The sequence below is a fragment of the Dendrobates tinctorius genome, unplaced genomic scaffold (genome assembly GCF_039654945.1).
Source record: "Dendrobates tinctorius isolate UK_male_01 unplaced genomic scaffold, ASM3965494v1 ptg000027l, whole genome shotgun sequence".
In the NCBI taxonomy this organism is placed as follows: domain Eukaryota; kingdom Metazoa; phylum Chordata; class Amphibia; order Anura; family Dendrobatidae; genus Dendrobates; species Dendrobates tinctorius.
Genome location: NW_027361695.1, coordinates 2,686,222 through 2,707,197, shown reverse-complemented (window position 1 = coordinate 2,707,197; position 20,976 = coordinate 2,686,222). Strand labels below are relative to the sequence as shown.

At 49.2% G+C, this 20,976-nt stretch overlaps 1 protein-coding gene across 1 annotated transcript; it reads left to right on the top strand.

Moving 5' to 3' along the window:
- The first annotated feature begins 28 nt into the window (after positions 1–28).
- On the top strand, positions 29–19,351 carry LOC141084767 (probable peptidyl-tRNA hydrolase 2). Its single transcript, XM_073569680.1, has 7 exons — positions 29–169; positions 2,757–2,863; positions 3,183–3,260; positions 3,565–3,639; positions 5,816–5,913; positions 18,372–18,486; positions 18,559–19,351. The coding sequence occupies exons 2-7, from the start codon at positions 2,762–2,764 to the stop codon at positions 18,646–18,648; spliced, it is 558 nt and encodes a 185-aa protein (XP_073425781.1). The 5' UTR covers positions 29–169; positions 2,757–2,761; the 3' UTR covers positions 18,649–19,351.
- The last annotated feature ends 1,625 nt before the right edge of the window (positions 19,352–20,976 follow it).

Here is a 20,976-nt window from a genome sequence, read left to right as displayed (position 1 = left end):
CCGTCGGCCACAAGATGGCGCGCGTTCATATGCGGAAACAACTCTATGCTCATCAGCTTCCTTTAGCGTTTCCGGTCGCGTGGTCTTGCTGACTGAGGAGGAGGCGGACCGGGCACCGGCGGTGGCAGGAGGCTTCTGGGACTGAGGGGACGTTTGTTTTTGGCTGGAGGTGAGAACCCGGCGGTCGGGGGACGCGTGATGCCGGTGTGTGTGGGCTGAGCCGTGGCCGCCGGCTCTGTATGTGCGGGGTCCATTCATATCCGGGTGTAACGCTTCAGTTGTGCGGTTTCCATGGTAACGGGGGTTTCAGGCTGAGACCTTAGGGTGCGTGCACACGCTGCGGAATGGGGTGCGGATTTGCCCTGCGGTTTTTCATCTCCACAATGGAGGAGATGGCAAACCACAGCAGAATCCGCAGAAAGAATTAACATGTCTATTCTTTCTGCGGTTTCAAAACCGCGCGGAAAAATCCGCACCGTCTGCACTGCGGTTACCATTTCCCATAGGTTATAATGGTACTGTACACCGCAGCAGAATCCGCAGCGTGTGCACACAGCCTTAGTGACCATAGCTCTATGGACAGTCACATGAAAGACCCCCTAATTTTCCACCACAGTCAATCAGATAGGACGACCCTGTTAACCCTTTCCCGCCTTGGCCATTTTTATTATTGTGTCTTCGGGGGAAGGTGAGGGGGTTTCACGCCTAAAAGACCTGCACCTGTGATTTTTGTATTGCAGTGTGTTGTCCCTCCTTGCTTTGGCTGCTGCTATCCCTTCCCCCTTGCATCGGCCGAACGCTTCCCGCCCCTTGCGTCGGCTGACCCCCCCCCCCCCCCATCCCTGCCCCTTGCGTCGGCTGACCCCCCCCCCCCCCATCCCTGCCCCTTGCGTCGGCTGACCCCCCCCCATCCCTGCCCCTTGCGTCGGCTGACCCCCCCCCCCCCATCCCTGCCCCTTGCGTCGGCAAAACCCCACCCCCATCCCTGCCCCTTGCGTCGGCTGACCCCCCCCATCCCTGCCCCTTGCGTCGGCTGACCCCCCCCTCCATCCCTGCCCCTTGCGTCGGCTGGCCCCCCTCATCCCTGCCCCTTGCGTCGGCTGACCCCCCTCATCCTTGCCCCTTGCGTCGGCTGACCCCCCGCCCCCATCCCTGCCCCTTGCGTCGGCTGACCCCCCGCCCCCATCCCTGCCCCTTGCGTCGGCTGACCCCCCGCCCCCATCCCTGCCCCTTGCGTCGGCTGACCCCCCGCCCCCATCCCTGCCCCTTGCGTCGGCTGACCCCCCGCCCCCATCCCTGCCCCTTGCGTCGGCTGACCCCCCGCCCCCATCCCTGCCCCTTGCGTCGGCTGACCCCCCGCCCCCATCCCTGCCCCTTGCGTCGGCTGACCCCCCGCCCCCATCCCTGCCCCTTGCGTCGGCTGACCCCCCGCCCCCATCCCTGCCCCTTGCGTCGGCTGACCCCCCGCCCCCATCCCTGCCCCTTGCGTCGGCTGACCCCCCGCCCCCATCCCTGCCCCTTGCGTCGGCTGACCCCCCGCCCCCATCCCTGCCCCTTGCGTCGGCTGACCCCCCGCCCCCATCCCTGCCCCTTGCGTCGACTGACCCCCCGCCCCCATCCCTGCCCCTTGCGTCGGCTGACCCCCCCGCCCCCATCCCTGCCCCTTGCGTCGGCTGACCCCCCGCCCCCATCCCTGCCCCTTGCGTCGGCTGACCCCCCGCCCCCATCCCTGCCCCTTGCGTCGGCTGACCCCCCCGCCCCCATCCCTGCCCCTTGCGTCGGCTGACCCCCCGCCCCCATCCCTGCCCCTTGCGTCGGCTGACCCCCCGCCCCCATCCCTGCCCCTTGCGTCGGCTGACCCCCCGCCCCCATCCCTGCCCCTTGCGTCGGCTGACCCCCCGCCCCCATCCCTGCCCCTTGCGTGGGCCGCCCTGAGTGAACCATACTTTTTCTTTATTTCTCGTTTTCTCTCTACCATTCTTCTCTCTATGCTCTGCTGTGGCCTCGGCTCTCCTCCAGCAGCGGTGACAATGACCTCGCTGCCTGAGTCGGTTCCTGACGGTTCTGTAGTGTGACCTCGTCCTTTCCATTCTTATTTCTCTGATATCATTTGTTACACGTGAGGTGATTTAGAGTCCGGCCTTTCTGTACGGGTTGATCTTGATTTGTGCCGCTGAGGGTTTCCTGTTGTTGTGATATCTAAATAGATTATTTGTTCTTTTGTGCCTTTTATGTAGAGTTTAAGCTGATCTCCTTATTGTTGATGTGTTTGATGAAATTCTCGGCTTCCTTGAGTTCCTTCCCATATTAAGATTAAATCTTCTATATAACGTTCATCAAGTTCTGTTTTATCTTTGTATATATTGATGTTGCTAAGTAGATATTTTCTTTCCCGCGCTGCTATTACAATGGTCGCCAGCGACAGTGAGAACAATTGTCAAACAACTCACATGCACCCAATCACCACCAGAGGGCGTCATGGGTTTTTACTTGCCCCAATCCAGGGTGCAGTACAGCCGACTCTGGCTAACAAGTGCAAATTCTCCAAGATAATCCAGAATACACGTCCGCCTGTGGTAGATCTGTATATATATATACTCGATATATGACCACAGTGTTTATTTGAAGCTGAGAAAACCTTTTTTACACTAATAATGGTGATTGCGGAGATGGCGGGACGTGATCTTCCTTGATCTGGATTTCATCGTCCTTTTATGAGAACGGGTTGGAAATAAATGAAGGCGTCTTTCCTTTAGGTATAATGGAGACTGCGGCTGACGGAGCCCAGGAAGGCGCGGAGGTGAACGCTCAGTATTTACAGCAGCTCAAGGACCTGGCTATTCCTGAAGAAGAGGCCAAGAAGGTAAAAAGAGAGAGGAGCAACGAAGGAGCGCGAGACTGTAAGGTGTAGCTGTTGGGGGGGCTGTAATGGGGGGCACCGTGAGGCTGTACTGTGCATTATTTACGTGTCCATATTCACAGTATGGCTGCCATTAAAATTCCCCCTAGAAGTTCTCGTTCCGCTTTTCTGGGTATGCACTGGGAACATAGTCAGCATATCACTGGGTACATTTACCTTTTACGGCTCTGGAAAAGTTGGGCAGGCCATATTGGAACGACATCCAGTTCCAACTTTGCAGACCGGACCCTGGTCATATAATTTTTTTTCTCTATTCTTTCAGGCGCTGCTTCTGACCGGGAACATATCGGCCGAAGAGGCTGCAATATTTTACTTTGACAGCTTAGAAAACCAGAATCCGGTAAGTGGCCTCTGCATGAATGAAAGGGATTTTCTGCAGCTTTAACATTCATAGCCATGTGATTGATGGTGGGAGTCTCCAGGGGGTCCGAGCTGTGCCAACCAGCAGAATAAAGGGGCTGCAAGTCTGGAAACATCGGCACTTACGTCCTTGCTCCTCATTCTTAGGAGTAAGGCTGTTGCAGTACCAGACACAGACACTCGTGGCGCTGTGTTTGTGAGTCAAACTAAAACCTCAATAGTTGCTGGCGCTTGGTTCTGTTTTCCAATATATTTCACATTATCTTCCCGCTCCTATTGTTTAGGATTCGGATGATGACGACACTTTCTTCAAGATGGTGTTTGTGGTGAACTCGGATCTGTCTATGGGAGTAGGGAAGGTAAGAATTCATTACCCCAAGAGAGACAATGCAATAGTATTCCTTAAAGCGTTATTCCCATCTGGTACATTTACAGTGGCTTGCAAAAGTATATACACCCCCCACACACATACACCTTTTGACATTTTTGTTTTTTGCTACCTCACAACCTGGTGTTTCACTGTGTGTTTTCTGGAGGTCTTTCATCAGTTCATGTAAAGAACCTGCCTAGAATTGTGAACATTTGATTTTCTTTTTATTGTGAAGCAAACAACAAATAGAACAAAATAACTCTGGATGATGATAGTAATAATAATAAATTTTATTTCTATAGCGCCGACATATTCCGCAGCACTTTACATTTCCGAGGGGATTTGTACAGACAATAGACATTACAGCATAACAATAATCTGGATAAGTCTCTGTGAGCTTTCCACATCTTGCCACTGGGATTTTTGCCCATTCTTCAAGGCAAAACTGCTCCAGCTCCTTCAAGTTCAATGGTTTCCTCTGGTGAACAGCAATCTTCAATTCTAACCACAGATTTTCCGTTGGTTTAAGGTCTGGGCTTTGACAAGGCCACTCCAATACATTTGCACATTTCTTGTTGGAAGGTGAACCACTGTCCCAGTCTCTCAGATCACTGACAGAATGAAATAGGTGTTGCTCAAAAATATCCCTGTATTTCACACCATCAATCTTCCCCTAGACTCAGACCATTTTCCCTGTTCCTGCTGCTGAAAAACATCTCCACAGCATGATGCTGCCACCACCACGTTTCACTGTGGGGATGGTGTTTTTGGGGCGATGAGCTATGTTGGTTTGGAGCAAGACATACCTCTTTACCTTGGTGGCCAAAAAGTTACATTTTGTTCTCCTCTGACCACAGCTCCTTCCTCCATACATTTGGGGAGTCTACCACATGTCTTTTGGCAAAGTCAAAACAAGCCTTAGACATAAAAATTGTAAAAAAAAAAAAAACAAAAACCCACACCTAAGGATAATCCCGCATATAGGGCCATAAAGCAGAAATATATTTTAAAAAAAAACAAAAAAGGAAGCTTTACACAAAGCCATATAGCAATAAACCGCATAATCTTTATTGAAAAAAGCAAATAAAAGCAAGGGGTAGATACCACAAGGTACAGGAAGCAAAAGGTAGGTACACCCAGGTAACTAACCTCGAGACAAGTATGCAAAATGTCAGAAAAAAATTGTTTTATACTATTATGCACAAATACAAATTGGCACTAAAAATAATAATGGTTAATTTCGTAGTGATTCCTTTGTTAAATGCAACTAGGGGCACATAATTAAAGTAATTAATGGTAAGAGTACAAATTGGTAAAATCACTGTAGAATAACAATGTATAAAGAAATGTGCTCCCAGTTGCATAGAGCAACAACGATATATGAGGTCACAGAGTAATACCGGCCATGAGAGTGCCGAGCAGAGAGAAGTTTTATCACCACTTAAGTGTACACATAAAGAGGTATAGTTACCTAGAGGATATACCCGAGGAAGCCACCACGCCCCGACGCGCGTTTCGCTATGAAATGCTTTGTCCAGGGATCCCTGGCACTCTCACGATACTTGGATTGCACACAGCATGGGACTTATCAAGGGAACTGCTTGCACCAGAAATTTTTAGGAGCTTCATAGCAAAAGGAGTGAATACATATACACATGCCAATTTTTAGTTATTTGATCGCATACATTTAATTTATGCCAATATTTTTCTCACTTCACCAATGTAGACTATTTAGTGCTGATGCATCACACACAAATTGGGGTGAATACTTTTGCAAGCCACGCTATGCTATAAATGTGTAGTAGATAAGGATAACACCAAGGGCTGTGATGTCAGATGAATGGGAATTCTGACCCGCGGTTAGCGGCACATGCATGGGCCCGACCTCTACTATACATTTATGGCTCCATTCCCTTTATGGAGGCCAAAACGGAGGCTTTTTTTTTTTTTTTTCTCCTTATAAGATCTTCACACTCACACAATGTATGCAGTGGTGTAGATTTAGCCCTGGGTGCATGACCATGTAACAGTCATGGATACATCGACGACATGATGCCTGAGCGGCTCCCACTCGCTCTGCCGGGGTTGCAGGTGACATGTATAGAGCATGTGTTAGGTCTTGTAGCACCAAAGCCATTAATCTCTGCCCGGCCCTCTCTCCGCAGATTGCTGCACAGGTGGCACACGGAGCCGTCGGCTTATATCAGCTCATGTTAAAGGACTCCAAGACCAAGGAGATGGTGGAGAAATGGGAAGAATACGGGTAAGCCTGGATGGGACTTATGTTCTCGTGGCTCAAGAGGGATGTCATTATAGGCAGGGCTGTGGAGTCTGAGTCGGTGCTCATTTTGGTGGAGTCGGTATAAAATGGACCGACTCTTAAAATCTAAAATATAAAGCTCAAGTGTGTGTATGTGTGTGTGTATGTCCGGGATTGGCATCCGCACCGTCGCAGCTGCAGCCACAAAATTTGGCACAGTCACACGTCTGGACCCTGAGAGCGTCCTAGGCTATGTTGTGAGGCGAAATTTTAACCCCGCGCGTTCCAATTCACCAAACAATTTTGCCCCTGTCTACATACTGGGGAAAAAGTGTGCGCGCGTCAAGCCCCACCCCTCATTATGATGTCATAATGGTTGCCATGGCGACGCTGATGTCATCATAGGTTGCAAGCCCCGCCTCTCATTATGATGTCATAATGGTTGACTATGGGATGGAGGATATGTATGACGGGTATATGGGCACGGGACTATGGGATGGCGGATATGTATGATGAGTATATGGACACTGGACTATGGGATGGAGAATATGTATGACGGGTATATGGGCACAGGACTATGGGATGGCGGATATGTATGATGGGTATATGGACACTGGACTATGGGATGGAGAATATGTATGACGGGTATATGGGCACAGGACTATGGGATGGCGGATATGTATGATGGGTATATGGACACTGGACTATGGGATGGCGGATATGTATGATGGGTATATGGGCATGGGACTATGGGATGGAGGATATGTATGATGGGTATATGGGCACGGGCCTATGGGATCGTGGATATGTATGATGGATATGTGGGCACAGGACTATGGGATGGAAGATAATTATAATTTGTTATAACTAACCACAGTTAGTTACTATGCCCGGGCAGCGCCGGGCTCTTCAGCTAGTATATAATAAATTGGGTACAGTAGTTCAGTGCAGAATGTGCTGAATATTTTTTCATGGGAATTTGGGAAAGTTATGAAATGTCCTATAAATGACTGTTCTATTCCTGATCTAAGGCTTCATTCACACAAGAACAGGTTCTTGCTATTGTAACGGACAATGCTTCAAACATAAGTACAATTAAACTGATGAATGAGAATAATGAACAACAGCTAGAAGAAAATTTAGGATTCCGTGTGTTTGAGATGGAAGGCCACAGTGCTGTTCATGGAACTGAGGAACAAACATATTACTACAGAAGAACAGCAAAATTATACTGTAGAAATAGATGATCTTGTTGAAGCTGCTTCAAAACACTTTCCTATTCATCACATGCGCTGTGTTGTGCACACGCTGCAGCTGGCAATAAGAGATAGTCTGCAAGAGGGGCATGCTGGAAATCTGATTGGAAAAGTGAGGAAATTGGTTGTTGCCGCCAGAACCCCCAAAATTGATTCCATCTCGAAGAGACGTGCTGGGAAAGGGGCAATTGTCGATCAAGCCACTCGGTGGGGCAGCACTTACAGTGCCTTGCGAAAGTATTTGGCCCCCTGGAACTTTTCAACCTTTTCCCACATATCATGGTTCAAACATAAAGATACCAAATGTAAATTTTTGGTGAAGAATCAACAAGTGGGACACAATTGTGAAGTTGAACAAAAATTTTCAGGGTGATGAGCTGTGTTGCCTTTACGCCAAACATATCGTTTGGCATTGTTGCCAAAAAGTTTGATTTTGGTTTCATCTGACCAGAGCACCTTCTTCCACATGTTTGGTGTGTCTCCCAGGTGGCTTGTTGCAAACCTTAAACGATACTTTTTATGGATGTCTTTGAGAAATGGCTTTCTTCTTGCCACTCTTCCATAAAGGCCAGATTTGTGCAGTGTACGACTGATTGTTGTCCTATGGACAGACTGTCCCACCTCAGCTGTAGATCTATGCAGTTCATCCAGAGTGATCATGGGCCTCTTGGCTGCATCTCTGATCAGTCTTCTCCTTGTTTGAGATGAAAGTTTAGAGGGACGGCCGGGTCTTGGTAGATTTGCAGTGGTATGATACTCCTTCCACTTCAATATAATCGCTTGCACAGTGCTCCTTGGGATGTTTAAAGTTTTGGAAATCATTTTGTATCCAAATCTGGCTTTAAACTTCTCCACAACAGTATCACGGATCTGCCTGTTGTGTTCTTTGGTGTTCGTGATGCTCTCTGTGCTTCAAACAGAACCCTGGGACTATCACAGTGCAGGTGCATTTATACGGAGACTTGATTACACACAGGTGGATTGTATTTATCATCATTAGTCATTTAGGACAACATTTGATCATTCAGGGATCCACAATGAACTTCTGGAGTGAGTTTGCTGCACTGAAAGTAAAGGGGCCGAATAATATTGCACGCCCCACTTTTCAGTTTTTGTATTTCCACAAAAATTTAAGATAACCAATAAATTTCGTTCAACTTCACAATTGTGTTACACTTGTTGATTCTTCACCAAAAATTTACATTTGGTATCTTTATGTTTGAAGCATGATACGTGGGAAAAGGTTGAAAATTTTCAGGGGGCAGAATAATTTCGCAAGGCACTGTATTTAATGATTGAGCGATTGCTTGAACTAAAACTGTTTCTTATAGATATGGCGAACCCTCAGGTAACCCTAAATGAAGGTCAATGGACATAGGTGGCTGAATTGAAGGAATTGCTTAATCACCCATTTACAGTGACTAAAAAATTACAAGCTGAGGATTTAACTCCTGGCATTTTCATAAGGGAGTGGAAGAACTTGCTATTTTGCCTGTCCCAAGGAGGAGGTTTAATCCCAGATGGCATATCTGCTTCAATGAATCAGAGAGAGACACAGCTATTGGAAAAAAAAAATTTCTGGCAGCTGTTTATGTGGACCCAAGTCATCGTATACTGCTTGATGATCAACAGCTTACTAAAGGAAAAGAAGCTCTGACAGAGGTAGCAGTTAGGATGAGTGGCCTACAGGAGGACTGCCAGGCGCAAGAGGACTTGGGTCCTGGCAGTGCTACTGCTGCCATATCTTCATCCTCATCAGATGAGGAGTTTGACTTTGACAAGTATTTGGATGATATGGAGCAAGCAAAGCGTTGCCACAAGGAAAAAGATTTCACTCCGTCTCCTATAGCAGCAGATTGACCATATTTCAGCAAAAATGTTTCACTTTCTCTCAAAGAAATAGAAAAATTCAACCGTTCATCAAAACTGACTGAGCATGAGGCAATTCCTTTATACCTGGAAATTGTTAGAGATGTTGCCCATGTGGTTATGGCTTTGCCTCCAACCAAAGTTAGTGTAGAGAGGTTGTTCTCTGGCTTTAAAGGGAATCTGTCACCCTTTTTTTTGGCCTTGCAGCTGCCGGCATAGACATCGGGGGCTTATCTACAGCATTCTGTAATGCTGTAGATAAGCCTCCGATGTAACCTGAAAGAGAAGAAAAACACGTTATTATACTCACCGAGGTGGGCGGTCCGATGGGTATCGCCGTCCCGTCCGGCGCCTCCCTTCTTCATGCGATGACGTCCTCTTCTCCCGTCCTGTAATGGCGCAGGCGCATTGCTCTGCCCTGTTGAGGGCAGAACAGAATTCTGCAGTGCGCAGGCGCCGGACCTCTCCCGACGCTGGCAGCTGCAAGGCCAAAAAAAGGGTGACAGATTCCCTTTAAAATTATTAGATCAGATTTGTGGTCCTCTATGAAGGAGGATCTGATGGAGGCAATACTATTTCTCAGAACAAATTCATAGACTGCACAAATGTTATTTAGTATGTTTTCTTTATCACCTTATTGGGGGACACAGATAACCATGGGTGTATGCTGCTGCTAGGAGGCTGACACTATGCAAAACAAGAAAATTATCTCCTCCTCGGCAGTATACACCCGACAGAAAGAACACCGTGAGCACAACTCAAGATGGTGCTAAGGTTAGGTTCCCAAACCGTTAAAGCAACAAATATAAACCTAGCACTCAACTTAAAGATATTTGCAAGGCGGTTTATTGTAGTACACGAAAAAGACGTTTTGGTCAATGTGACCTTCTTCAGTTATGAGGAGAATCTCTCTCAGGTAATGAGCTTGTCAGAATATACGAGAGGGGCAACCGTGCCTCCAGATGCGGTGTCCACCGGCCGACACCGCATCTGGAGGCACGGTTGCCCCTCTCGTATATTCTGACAAGCTCATTACCTGAGAGAGATTCTCCTCATAACTTTAGAAGGTCACATTGACCGAAACGTCTTTTTCGTGTACTACAATAAACCGCCTTGCAAATATCTTTAAGTTGAGTGCTAGGTTTATATTTGTTGTATACACCCGACAGGCACAAGGTACCTCAGTTTGTGCTTGGTGTCTGTAGGAGGCGGACCGGGATCTCCCCAGATCCACATTTAACGAAGTCTTTTTCTTTTCAGCTTTTAGTTGTGTGTATTAGGCTAAGTGCACACGTACCGGAACTCTCGCGGAAATTACCGCGAGAATTCCGGAATTCCATTCCGCGGGAAAATCGCATTTTAAATTCCTGCGATTTTCCCGCGGAAAAACAAGCATTTTGCAAGCATATTTAGCTTGCAAAATGCTAGCGTTTTCCAAGCGATCTGTAGCATCGCTTGGAGAACTGATTGACAGGTTGGTCACACTCGTCAAACATAGTGTTTGACGAGTGTGACCAACTTTTTACTACTGAGGCCGCCTATGCGGCATCAGTAGTAAAAGAATGTAAAAAATAATGGTGTTGTTCTTACCTTCCGACGTCCCGCGCATCCGTTCCCTGTAATCCTTTGCTAAAATGCCCGCGATGACGTCCGTTCTCGCGGGATCGTGACGTCTCGCGAATGACCGCGAGATTTCACGATCCCGCGAAAACGGACGCCATCGCGGGCATTTTCGCAAAGGCTTACTGGGACCGGGAGCGTGGAGAGAGGCGGGAAGGCTGCGCGGGACGCCGGAAGGTGAGAACAATATTTTTTTATTTTAAATTCTATTTTTTACAGGGGTATGGTACCCAAAGCCCGGAGGACAGTCTCCTCTCCTCCGGACCGTGGGTACCATCCGCAATTGTTCTGCTTACTTTCCCCATGGTGTGCACAGCCACATGCGGGAAGTAAGCGGAACAATGCATTCCTATGGGTGCGGGATCGCCGCGATTCCGCAAATTAATGAGCATGCTGCGGTTTTTATCGCAAAGCGATTCCGCCGCGGTAAAAACCGCAGCATTAGCACAGCATTGCGGAATCCCATAGGAATGCATAGGATGCATATTTTTCGCGGCAAAATCGCGCGGTTAAAACCGCCGCGGAAACGCGAAAAAAACGCCACATGTGAACTCAGCCTTAATGTTTTCACTTTATTTTTCAGATACAGCATCAGGAAACAGGATGTGAGTTCATCCTGCTTTTCCATTTCAGGCGGCTGAGCGAGCAATGTGGTATTGCCCACATCGCAACTCTCAGGACCACAGGCAGGACCTTCTCCTATCACCCTCGGTTGCTTTGAGCTATTGACGGGTGGCCGGTCCTAGCCGATTCCCCTCCTCACCCCTCTCCCGGGACAGGACTGAGAGGAAGACGGCGGTCGCCAGCGGTGACGTTTCCCCTGCCAGCATGAGATTGCAGCCGTCTTCTGCACCATACGGACATGGTGTGGGTACAGAGGATCGCCTCTCCCAGCGGCCTGCTCTCTATCGTGGGCCCCTGCGGTCATCCTCCTCAGGGACGTCAGGTAAGCTGATCTGCATGTCCCCTCCAGCCCCGCTCTCAAAAATGGACCCAAGCTGACCCACTCAGCCCTGCAGCCATTACAGGCTGTTTGAAATACCCGCCCTGCAGTCTCCCCACACGCTATTAGGGTCTGTACCTTTCATTGCCATTTTTGAATTTCCCGCCTTTTTTCCCCCGAGTGCTCTGTCAGATGCGCGTCTCTTCTGCTATCACCGGGGGGTCCAGCGGTGGCGTTCACGGGCAGCATCCTACCCGGTGCCTTCCCTGTCCCTGAGGCTTTACTGGCTCTGGGCGCGCTGTCGCTTGTGAGTGCAGAGGGAAACACTTTCACTTTCATTTTGAAAGCTTCCTCCCCTCTCCCTGCGCACGCTTTCTTCACGCGCTTTTTCAGCCCATCACAGGGCTGCTTTCACTTCAGCCCTGTCAGTCTCCTTAACCGCGCCCCTCCCCCCCTCGGTTCTCTTCCAATCACGCGGCCCACCGCTAGCGTTTTTCCTGTCTTTGCTGGATATCATCCTCTCTCTTCACCGGATCTCTTCCTGGGGGACACAACGGTGTTTTGCTCCACATCTGAACCTCGGTAGGCTCGGCGCCGCTTCAGTCTGATGCTAGAATTGGCTCTCCACGGCAGTTCCCCATCAGGTAGCGCTTCTACCGCATAGACATATGTCCAACCCTGCAGGGGCTCCCTGTTCTAGACCCACCGCTATTCACTACGCCTGCGCGCGCTGTAAAAAGAAGTGGGCATCAGGTCAGTCGTCTCCCTTCAGCCCGTCCTGCAGCCCTTCCTCCATGTCTGCCCCTCAGGAGCACTCCGAGCCTCGGATTGAGAGCACCCCACCCCCTGAGTGCGCCGTTGCAATGTCTCAGTCGGTCTCTGATCTGTCTAAAGTGTCTCAGTCTCTGGTCCAGGTCTTAGAGCGGTTGCCTCAGCTATCTACAGCCACCTGTGCGCCGACCGCCCCTCACGGTGAGTCGCCTGCACCTGACCGCGACCCTCAGATGGACAGGCCGGGTAGGGGCTCTAGGAAGCAGGCTCTGTCTGGCTCCTCTTCCAGCTCGCAAGGCCCTTCCGCTTCTCCCAGGCTACGCTCCTCATCTCCCTCCTCAGCAGACGACCCTAGGTCAGACGATTCCCAATCTGGATCTGACTCAGAGGTGGACAACATAGCTAGAACTCGGGACATGGTGGACAGTCTCATATCGGCTATATTCTAAACTCTCAAGATAAAGGAGGATAAGGCACCCCCTCAGAAGACGGTTCTTTCGCTTAAAGATCCAACGGACAGGCAAATAGAATCGTTGGCTAAGTCAATTTTTGAGGCATCCGGCGCCTCCCTCTGTCCTATTTTCGCCTCCGCTTGGGTGGCGAAGGTCATTTCAGCTTGGGCAAAAATTCTTCGCAAGGGCATTTCAGCGGCAGCTCCTCAGGACGAGCTGGAAGATTTAGCGGACCAGATTAATCATGCGGGTAAATACCTTTTGGCCGCCTCCTTGGACGCGGCTGGGTGCGTAGCAAGAGCTAGCAGCAACATAGTAGCCATACGCCGCGTTCTTTAGTTGAAGACGTGGAGTGCGGACACCACCTCGAAAAAGTCAATCACCAACCTGGCGTTTCACGGCTCTAGGCTCTTTGGCGCCAAGCTGGATCAGATAATCTCGGATGCCACTGGTGGTAAGAGTACCTCCCTTCTTCAGTCCCGGCCTAGAAGGTTTTTTAATACGAAAGCTTCTTGGCCGTTTAGGTCCTTTCGCCCCTTCTCTTCCGCAGAAGGTTCATCCCAGCAGGACCGTCCCTCTGCTTCCAGAAACCGGAGAAAACCATCTTATAAACACTTTCCCCGCTGGAGATCAAGAGGTCAGCCCTCCAGGTCCTCAGGCCCCCGTTCCGGCAGATTTTCATCTAAGTGACGGGTCACCCCCACCTGGAAATCCTTCCAGGGTGGGAGGCAGACTTTCCTCTTTCAAGGACGCATGGCTATCCGTTGTCGACGACGCTTGGGTCAGAGAAATCATCACATCACATACAAAATCGAATTTTCTGCCCCCCCCCCCCCCCCCCAAACAGTCACTTCTTCCTGTCTCGACCCCCAAGACAGCGGTCTCAGATTCCAGGGTTCCCTCAGGCCGTCTCCTCCCTCCTTTCCGCTGGGATTATCGTTCCCGTTCCTTCAAACGAACGGTTTTCAGGGTTCTGCTTGAATCTCTTCGTAGTCCCGAAAAAAGTCGGTTCCCTTCGTCCAATTTTGGACCTCAAGTTGCTCAACCGCCACGTGAGGATCCTCCACTTCAAGATGGAGTCTCTGCGCTCGGTAATAGCCTCGATGGAACTCGGAGAGTTCCTCTTCTCTGTGGACATACAAGATGCCTACCTCTACATCTCTATTTGTTTGCAACATCAGAGATATCTCCACTTTGCGATTCAGGACAATCAGTACCAGTTAACGGCCCTTCCCTTCGGCCTAGCCTCCGCTCCCTGTGTCTTTACGAAGGTGATGACAACAGTCATGGCCATCCTTCGATCCAGGGGGATTCTCATCATCCCTTACCTGGACGATCTCCTGATCAAGGGCTCGTCCCGCCAAGACTGTCTTCAAAGTCTTCAGATAACCCTGGATGCCCTCGGCCACCTCGGATGGATAGTCAACAAGGAGAAGTCCATCCTGCACCCTACCCAGCATCTGACCTTTTTGGGCATGGAATTCGACACGAATCTAGCCCGGGTGTTTCTACCGAGGGGCAAATTTTCAACCTTTTGCAAGGGGATCCGATCCCTAAAACGCTCGAGAATCATGTCCCTTCGGTCTTGCATGAGGGTTCTGGGGAAGATGATAGCTTCCATGGAAGCAGTGCCTTTCGCACAATTTCACTCTCGCCCTCTCCAGCTGTTCTTCCTTTCAGTCTGGGACAAGACCTCGTTTTCTTTGGACTGCCCCATTCTTCTTCCGCTCAGAGTCAGACAATCGCTGACTTGGTGGACTTTGCCGGCGTCAGTTCTCCAGGGAAGGTCCTTTCTTCCGCCTCGGTGGCAAGTCATCACCACCGATGCCAGTCTCCTAGGATGGGGGGCGGTTTACCATCGGAAAATGGCCCAAGGGCGCTGGAACGCCCAGGAGACTCTTCTCCCCATCAACCTTCTGGAGATCAGAGCAGTCTTCCTTGCTCTCCTTCGTTGGCAGCCTCTCCTCGTAGGCAAACCAGTCCGCATTCAGTCAGACAACGCCACGGCCGTGGCGTACCTAAACCACCAGTGTGGTACTCACAGCAGGCAGGTGATGTCAGAAGTGGCAAGGATACTGCGTTGGGAAGAGCGTCACGTTCCGGCGATCTCCGCCATTCACATTCCAGGGGTGGAAAATTGAGCAGCTGACTTCTTAAGTCGCCAGGCTCTAGCGTCAGGCGAATGGTCCCTTCATCCCACAGTCCAGTCAGATATGCCAGCGTTGGGGCACCCCGGACGTCGATCTCATGGCATCTCGGATGAACAACAAAGTTCCTCACTTTGTAGCCAGGTCCAGGGATCCTCTATCCGTCGGTTGCGACGCCCTAGTAATTCCGTGGTCCCAGTTCCAACTGCCTTACCTGTTTCCTCCCCTTTCCCTAATCCCAAAAGTGGTCAAAAAGATAAAGTCAGAGGGCATCCCAGTCATCCTAGTGGCTCCAGACTGGCTGAGACGCCCTTGGTAAGCGGAGTTGGTGAACATGCTCGCGGACGTCCCCTGGAGGCTTCCAGACCGTTCAGAACTCCTCTCACAAGGGCCCCTTTACCACCAGAATTCTCAGTCTCTGAGTTTAACAGCATGGCCGTTGAGGCCGCAATTCTGAGGGAATCAGGGTTTTCCAGCCGGGTCATTCAAACCATGATCAAGGATAGGAAACCAGCCTCCTCCCGCATTTACCATAGGTACTGGAAGGCATTTTTCCGTTGGTGCGATGATAATGATGTTTTTCCATTGTGATTCTCCATTCCACCCATACTTGGTTTCCTCCAATCCGATTTGGATGCGGGCCTGTCCCTCAGTACCCTCAAAGGCCAGGTGTCTGCCCTGGCAATCCTCTTCCTGAAGGATGTGGCTTCTTTACCGCAGGTGAAGACTTTTCTCCAAGGAGTCGCCCATGTAGCTCCTCCTCATCATTCTCCGATAGATCCGTGGGATCTCAATCTCGTTCTTGGCGCTCTCCAAAAGGCGCCGTTCGAACCAATCCAGGACATTACTCTGTCCCTTCTTTCATGGAAGGTGGCTTTTCTAATCGCCATTACATCCATCAGGAGAGTTTCTGAGCTGGCGGCTTTATCCTGTCGTTCCCCGTACCTTATCCTTCACCAAGATAAGGTCGTTCTCAGGCCAGTTCCTTCCTTCCAAAGGTGGTATCCCCCTTTCACATTAACGAAGATATCGTTCTTCCATCGTTTTGTCCTGCGCCAGCTCATCCCCTGGAAAAGTCGCTCCACAAACTGGACATAGTGAGAGCCTTGCGTGTCTACCTTGCCAGGACAGCTTCTTTTCGCCTATCCGATTCCCTGCTTGTCATCTCTGAAGGTCGCCGGAAAGGGCTTCCGACGTCCAAATCCACAATTGCTCGCTGGATTCGTTCTACCATCCTGGAAGCCTACCGACTTCAGGAAAAACTGCCCCCTCCGGGAGTGAGAGCCCACTCCACCCGGGCTGTAGGGCTTCTTGGGCTGTGCGACACCAGGCTTCGGCCTTGCATCTTTGCAGAGCTGCGACCTGGTCGTCTTTGCACACTTTTGCGAGGTTCTACAGGGTTCATACCCAGGCCTCGTCCGATGCAGCTCTTGGTAGGAAGGTTCTGCAGGCGGCGGTCGCACATTGGCCGACCTAAGCCCTTCCTTCTTTCGTTCCTTTATGGCTGTTCCCACCCTCGGGACTGCTTTGGAACGTCCCATGGTAATCTGTGTCCCCCAATAAGGCGATAAAGAAAGAGGGATTTTGGGTTCTTACCGTAAAATCTCTTTCTTGGAGCCTTCATTGGGGGACACAGCACCCTCCCTGTTTAAGTTGTACCGTGTTGGGTCTTCGAGTCCCTTGTTGGGTTGGTACATATGTTCATAGTTTTTGGTTGCTTCTCCTACTGCTTTCTCACCAACTGGTACCTTGTGCCTGTCGGTGGGTGTATACTGCCGGGGAGGAGCTAATTTTCTTGTTTTGCATAGTGTCAGCCTCCTAGCAACAGCAGCATACACCTCTTTTGTTGAAAACTGTTTTTTGCCACTTACATAGTTTATTACATAGAGAGATATATATATATATATATATATATATATATATATATATATATGAGTTGTATTCCAATAAATATATATTATGTTCTATCTAAATGTCTTGATTATTGTATCATATAAATGATTAAATGTCTGATGTTCACATTGTACTACAATCAATTTTTCACTTAAATATAAGCAATATATGTGGGAGGAGGAGTCTGAGTTGTGGAGGAGGAGTCAGTCGCAGGTTTGGCTTACCGACTCCACAGCCCGGATTATAGGGGTATTAACCTCTTTCCTTCCGTATGATTTTTGGTCTTTTTTTTTTTTTTTTTTTTTTTCCTCCCCTCCTTCTAAGAGCCCTGACTTTTTTTCTTCTGTCAACATCGGCACATGAGGGCTTGTTTGGCTTTTTTGCAGGATTAATTGTAGTTTGAATAAAACCATTTTTGGAGACTTGTAACTTATTTTCTTTTTTTTTTTTCGGGCGGTGAGCTGACAATTTTATCAATACTGTTTTGGGCTAGATACGATGTCTGGTAACAACGTTTACTGTACTGGTTCATTTTTTATGTTCATACTTTGGGGGTTTTTTAGTGGTGCAGAGAAACCAACTGTGTAAATCTTATCCTCCTATGATGCCAAGCCAGTGTGCTCCTGGCAAAAGAGGGATATTGTTATAGGGGTCTGGTTTGTATGTAGTTATAGCCTGAGGCCTGGCTTCACAGGAGAACCAAGATGGCCTCAATCCAGAACTACCTGCAGAATAGTGAGTGCATCTCCGGAGTATAATACAGGATGTAACTCAGGATCAGTAATGTGATGTATGTACACAGTGACTGCACCAGCAGAATAGTGAGTGCAGCTCTGGAGTATAATACAGGATATAACTCAGGATCAGTAATGTAATGTATGTACACAGTGACTGCACCAGCAGAATAGTGAGTGCAGCTCTGGAGTATAATACAGGATGTAACTCAGGATCAGTAATGTAATGTATGTACACAGTGACTGCACCAGCAGAATAGTGAGTGCAGCTCTGGGATATAATACAGGATGTAACTCAGGATCAGTAATGTATGTACACAGTGACTGCACCAGCAGAATAGTGAGTGCAGCTCTGGAGTATAATACAGGAGGTAACTCAGGATCAGTAATGTATGTACACAGTGACTGCACCAGCAGAATAGTGAGTGCAGCTCTGGAGTATAATACAGGATGTAACTCAGGATCAGTAATGTATGTACACAGTGACTGCACCAGCAGAATAGTGAGTGCAGCTCTGGAGTATAATACAGGATGTAACTCAGGATCAGTAATGTATGTACACAGTGTCTGCACCAGCAGAATAGTGAGTGCAGCTCTGGAGTATAATACAGGATGTAACTCAGGATCAGTAATGTAATGTATGTACACAGTGACTGCACCAGCAGAATAGTGAGTGCAGCTCTGGGGTATAATACAGGATCTAACTCAGGATCAGTAATGTAGATACAACTTCCCTCTTTGCTTAGTTCCTTATTTTTGCCCTTTTGTCTGTGCAGAGCTAAGAAGGTCGTCCTTCAGGGCTCCAGCACTGCTCACCTCATGGAGTTACATGCCTTGGCATTAAGCATGGACATCCCCTCATATCTAGTGCAGGATGCCGGCAGGACCCAGGTAAGACATTCAGCATGTTATTCTTCAGTATAGCCCGACTGTAAAACATCTGACATCCTGTCCTGTCTTCAGATTGCAGCTGGGTCACATACTGTCCTCGCCATCATGGGTGAAGAAGAAATGGTGAATAAAGTGACGGGAAAGCTGAAACTACTGAACTGAGGAGAGCAAGGCGGGCAGAGGGCATCTAGCTGGAGACGATGGAGGGACAACTGATGAGACAGCCCGGACGCGTCCTCCAGAGAGGGAGAAGAACTCGGAACACGACATGTGTGAATTGTGCTCCAGAGCCATCGCCAATCAATGAGGAAAGAGACGCAGAGTATTACATAATGCAGACTATGGTGGTGATAGAAGTAGGTACCTAGAGCTGCTGGCGCCAGGATCCTGCCCCACCTGTGTACATGTGCTACCATGCAGTCGTGTGATCTATATCTCCATTCACTTTATGACAACCTAAGTGTCGTCTCTTGCACGCAAACCCTCTGATCCCAAACCTCTTCCATCACTGAAATGGCTGAAAACTGGGAACACTAGATTGGATTGAATCACCCTGCTGCCATGGATGCGTTAAGCACGTTTCCCCTGTGCCTCTGACATGAAGGAACATGGAGGCGAGTGAATCCCTCTTTCTTAGTGCCCCCAAGTAACAGAGTGATCATTGTTAGGGATCAGTAATAATTCTCGTGCCGTGAAAGTGACATTTAGCTTCTTTAATTTCATTGTGAGAGGCCTTGGCCTGAACATGTTCTGCGACACGGCCACTGTGTTGTTTATATACAGTATTACGTGTGACATCTTACAAGCGATATGATATGAATAGACGTCACTGATATATTAAATATTACCGTAGAATTATTCTTAACGGCACGTGGCTGAGGTGATCATCCCTCGTCATGTCAGTGCATCCATGTCTCTGATTCATGAGCCATAACATTAGGACCACTCGCTGGTGGAGTGAAGACTATTGATAATCCTTGTGATGTATGGACTAGTGAGCTGAGAAACTCTGAAACAACGGGGGTCTCACGGGCGATCCTGCTGCCCAGTGCTTAGGTGCAAACTCGGAATTGGTGTCAGGTTAGAAAGGGCTGAGGACCATGTAGCAATGGGAGATGGATTACGTTATCTTTACCATCATGCGGTTGTCTGCTGTGTGTTAATCACTCATGCGGGTAAAGGGCCTGTCACACTAAGCGATATCGCTAGCATTATCGCTATAACGTCACTGTTTTTTGTGACGTTATAGCGATATTGCTAGCGTTATCGCTATGTCTGATACTTGCCTCCGACCGCTCCCCCGCTGGTTATCGCTGATCGCGCGAGAACGTCCTGGGTCGTTTCTCGTCGTCAGCTTCCTGCTGGGGCTTCCTGCTGTGACGACGAGCGATGCGTGGACGCGGGCGGGAGGACGTCAGGATCGCCTCGTCTGACAGGTAAGTAGCGACCCCCCCCCCCCCCAACCCCTGCGATGTAGCTGGTGAGATCTGCCTGTGTGGCAGCTCTCTAGCGACCACTTAGCGATGTACCAGCGATCGTGACCTCGTCATATCGCTGGTCGGGATCGCTGGTACATCGCTAAGTGTGACAGTACCTTAAGAGATGGCAGGCACCAAGTCACACCATGGGAAGAAGAGGAGCTTGCGCAGGCTGGTGATGGTGCAATATTCTGCTGGAAAACCTTGTCATGGCATCATTTGGATGAGACATGTAGGTGGTGTTTGTCGGTGTGATTCCCTAACGGCAGCGCCTTTTACTAGTAAAGTGACCCTGCACAAAGGTGACAGAGCAAGTGATGACTTGTCCCTCCAAGTTCCCAGTTCACGATCCAATTGCTCATCTGTGAGCTGTGCTGTAAAGCGAGTCCGATCCTTGGCGGGTGCACGGAGCGCCGTACAGGACATGAAGGATTAGTGCTCTCCTGACATCACAGGATACTTCTGATATTGTGCGGCGTCCAGGCAGTAGTGGGACAGAGTTAAAAGGGTTTTCCCTTTTCAGTAACAACTTACTCTATCTCACTGTGTATCGGATGCAGTAGCAGTGACATCACATCAATAGTGCTGCACGGTGTAGCCAGCACGAGCTGCCGAGCTGTTATATACAGCAGTGCTGCCAACGTGACATGACGGCTGCAGCCTACACACAATCACCAGATTTTAGCATTTTTATCAGCAAGCTTTTTTTTTTTTTTCTTATTACAAAAAAAATGAAAACCATTTTATTTTGGAGGCAAAATCGTGACCGAGCGGATGAAGTAGGCGGTTAAATGTTTAGGCTGAATAACGGGGGTCAGTGCACTCGACCTGGGCTCTTCCATGGAAACTTAGACTCTGTTCTCACTGAATCTTTTTTTGGCGGTCTCATAGAATCCTAGACGGGACCCCCAGGGTCATCGTGTCCAACCCCCTGCTCATTGCAGTAGTCACTAACCCTTTCTCAGACAGATGTCTGTCCAGCCACTGAAGACTTCCATTGAAGGAGAACTCA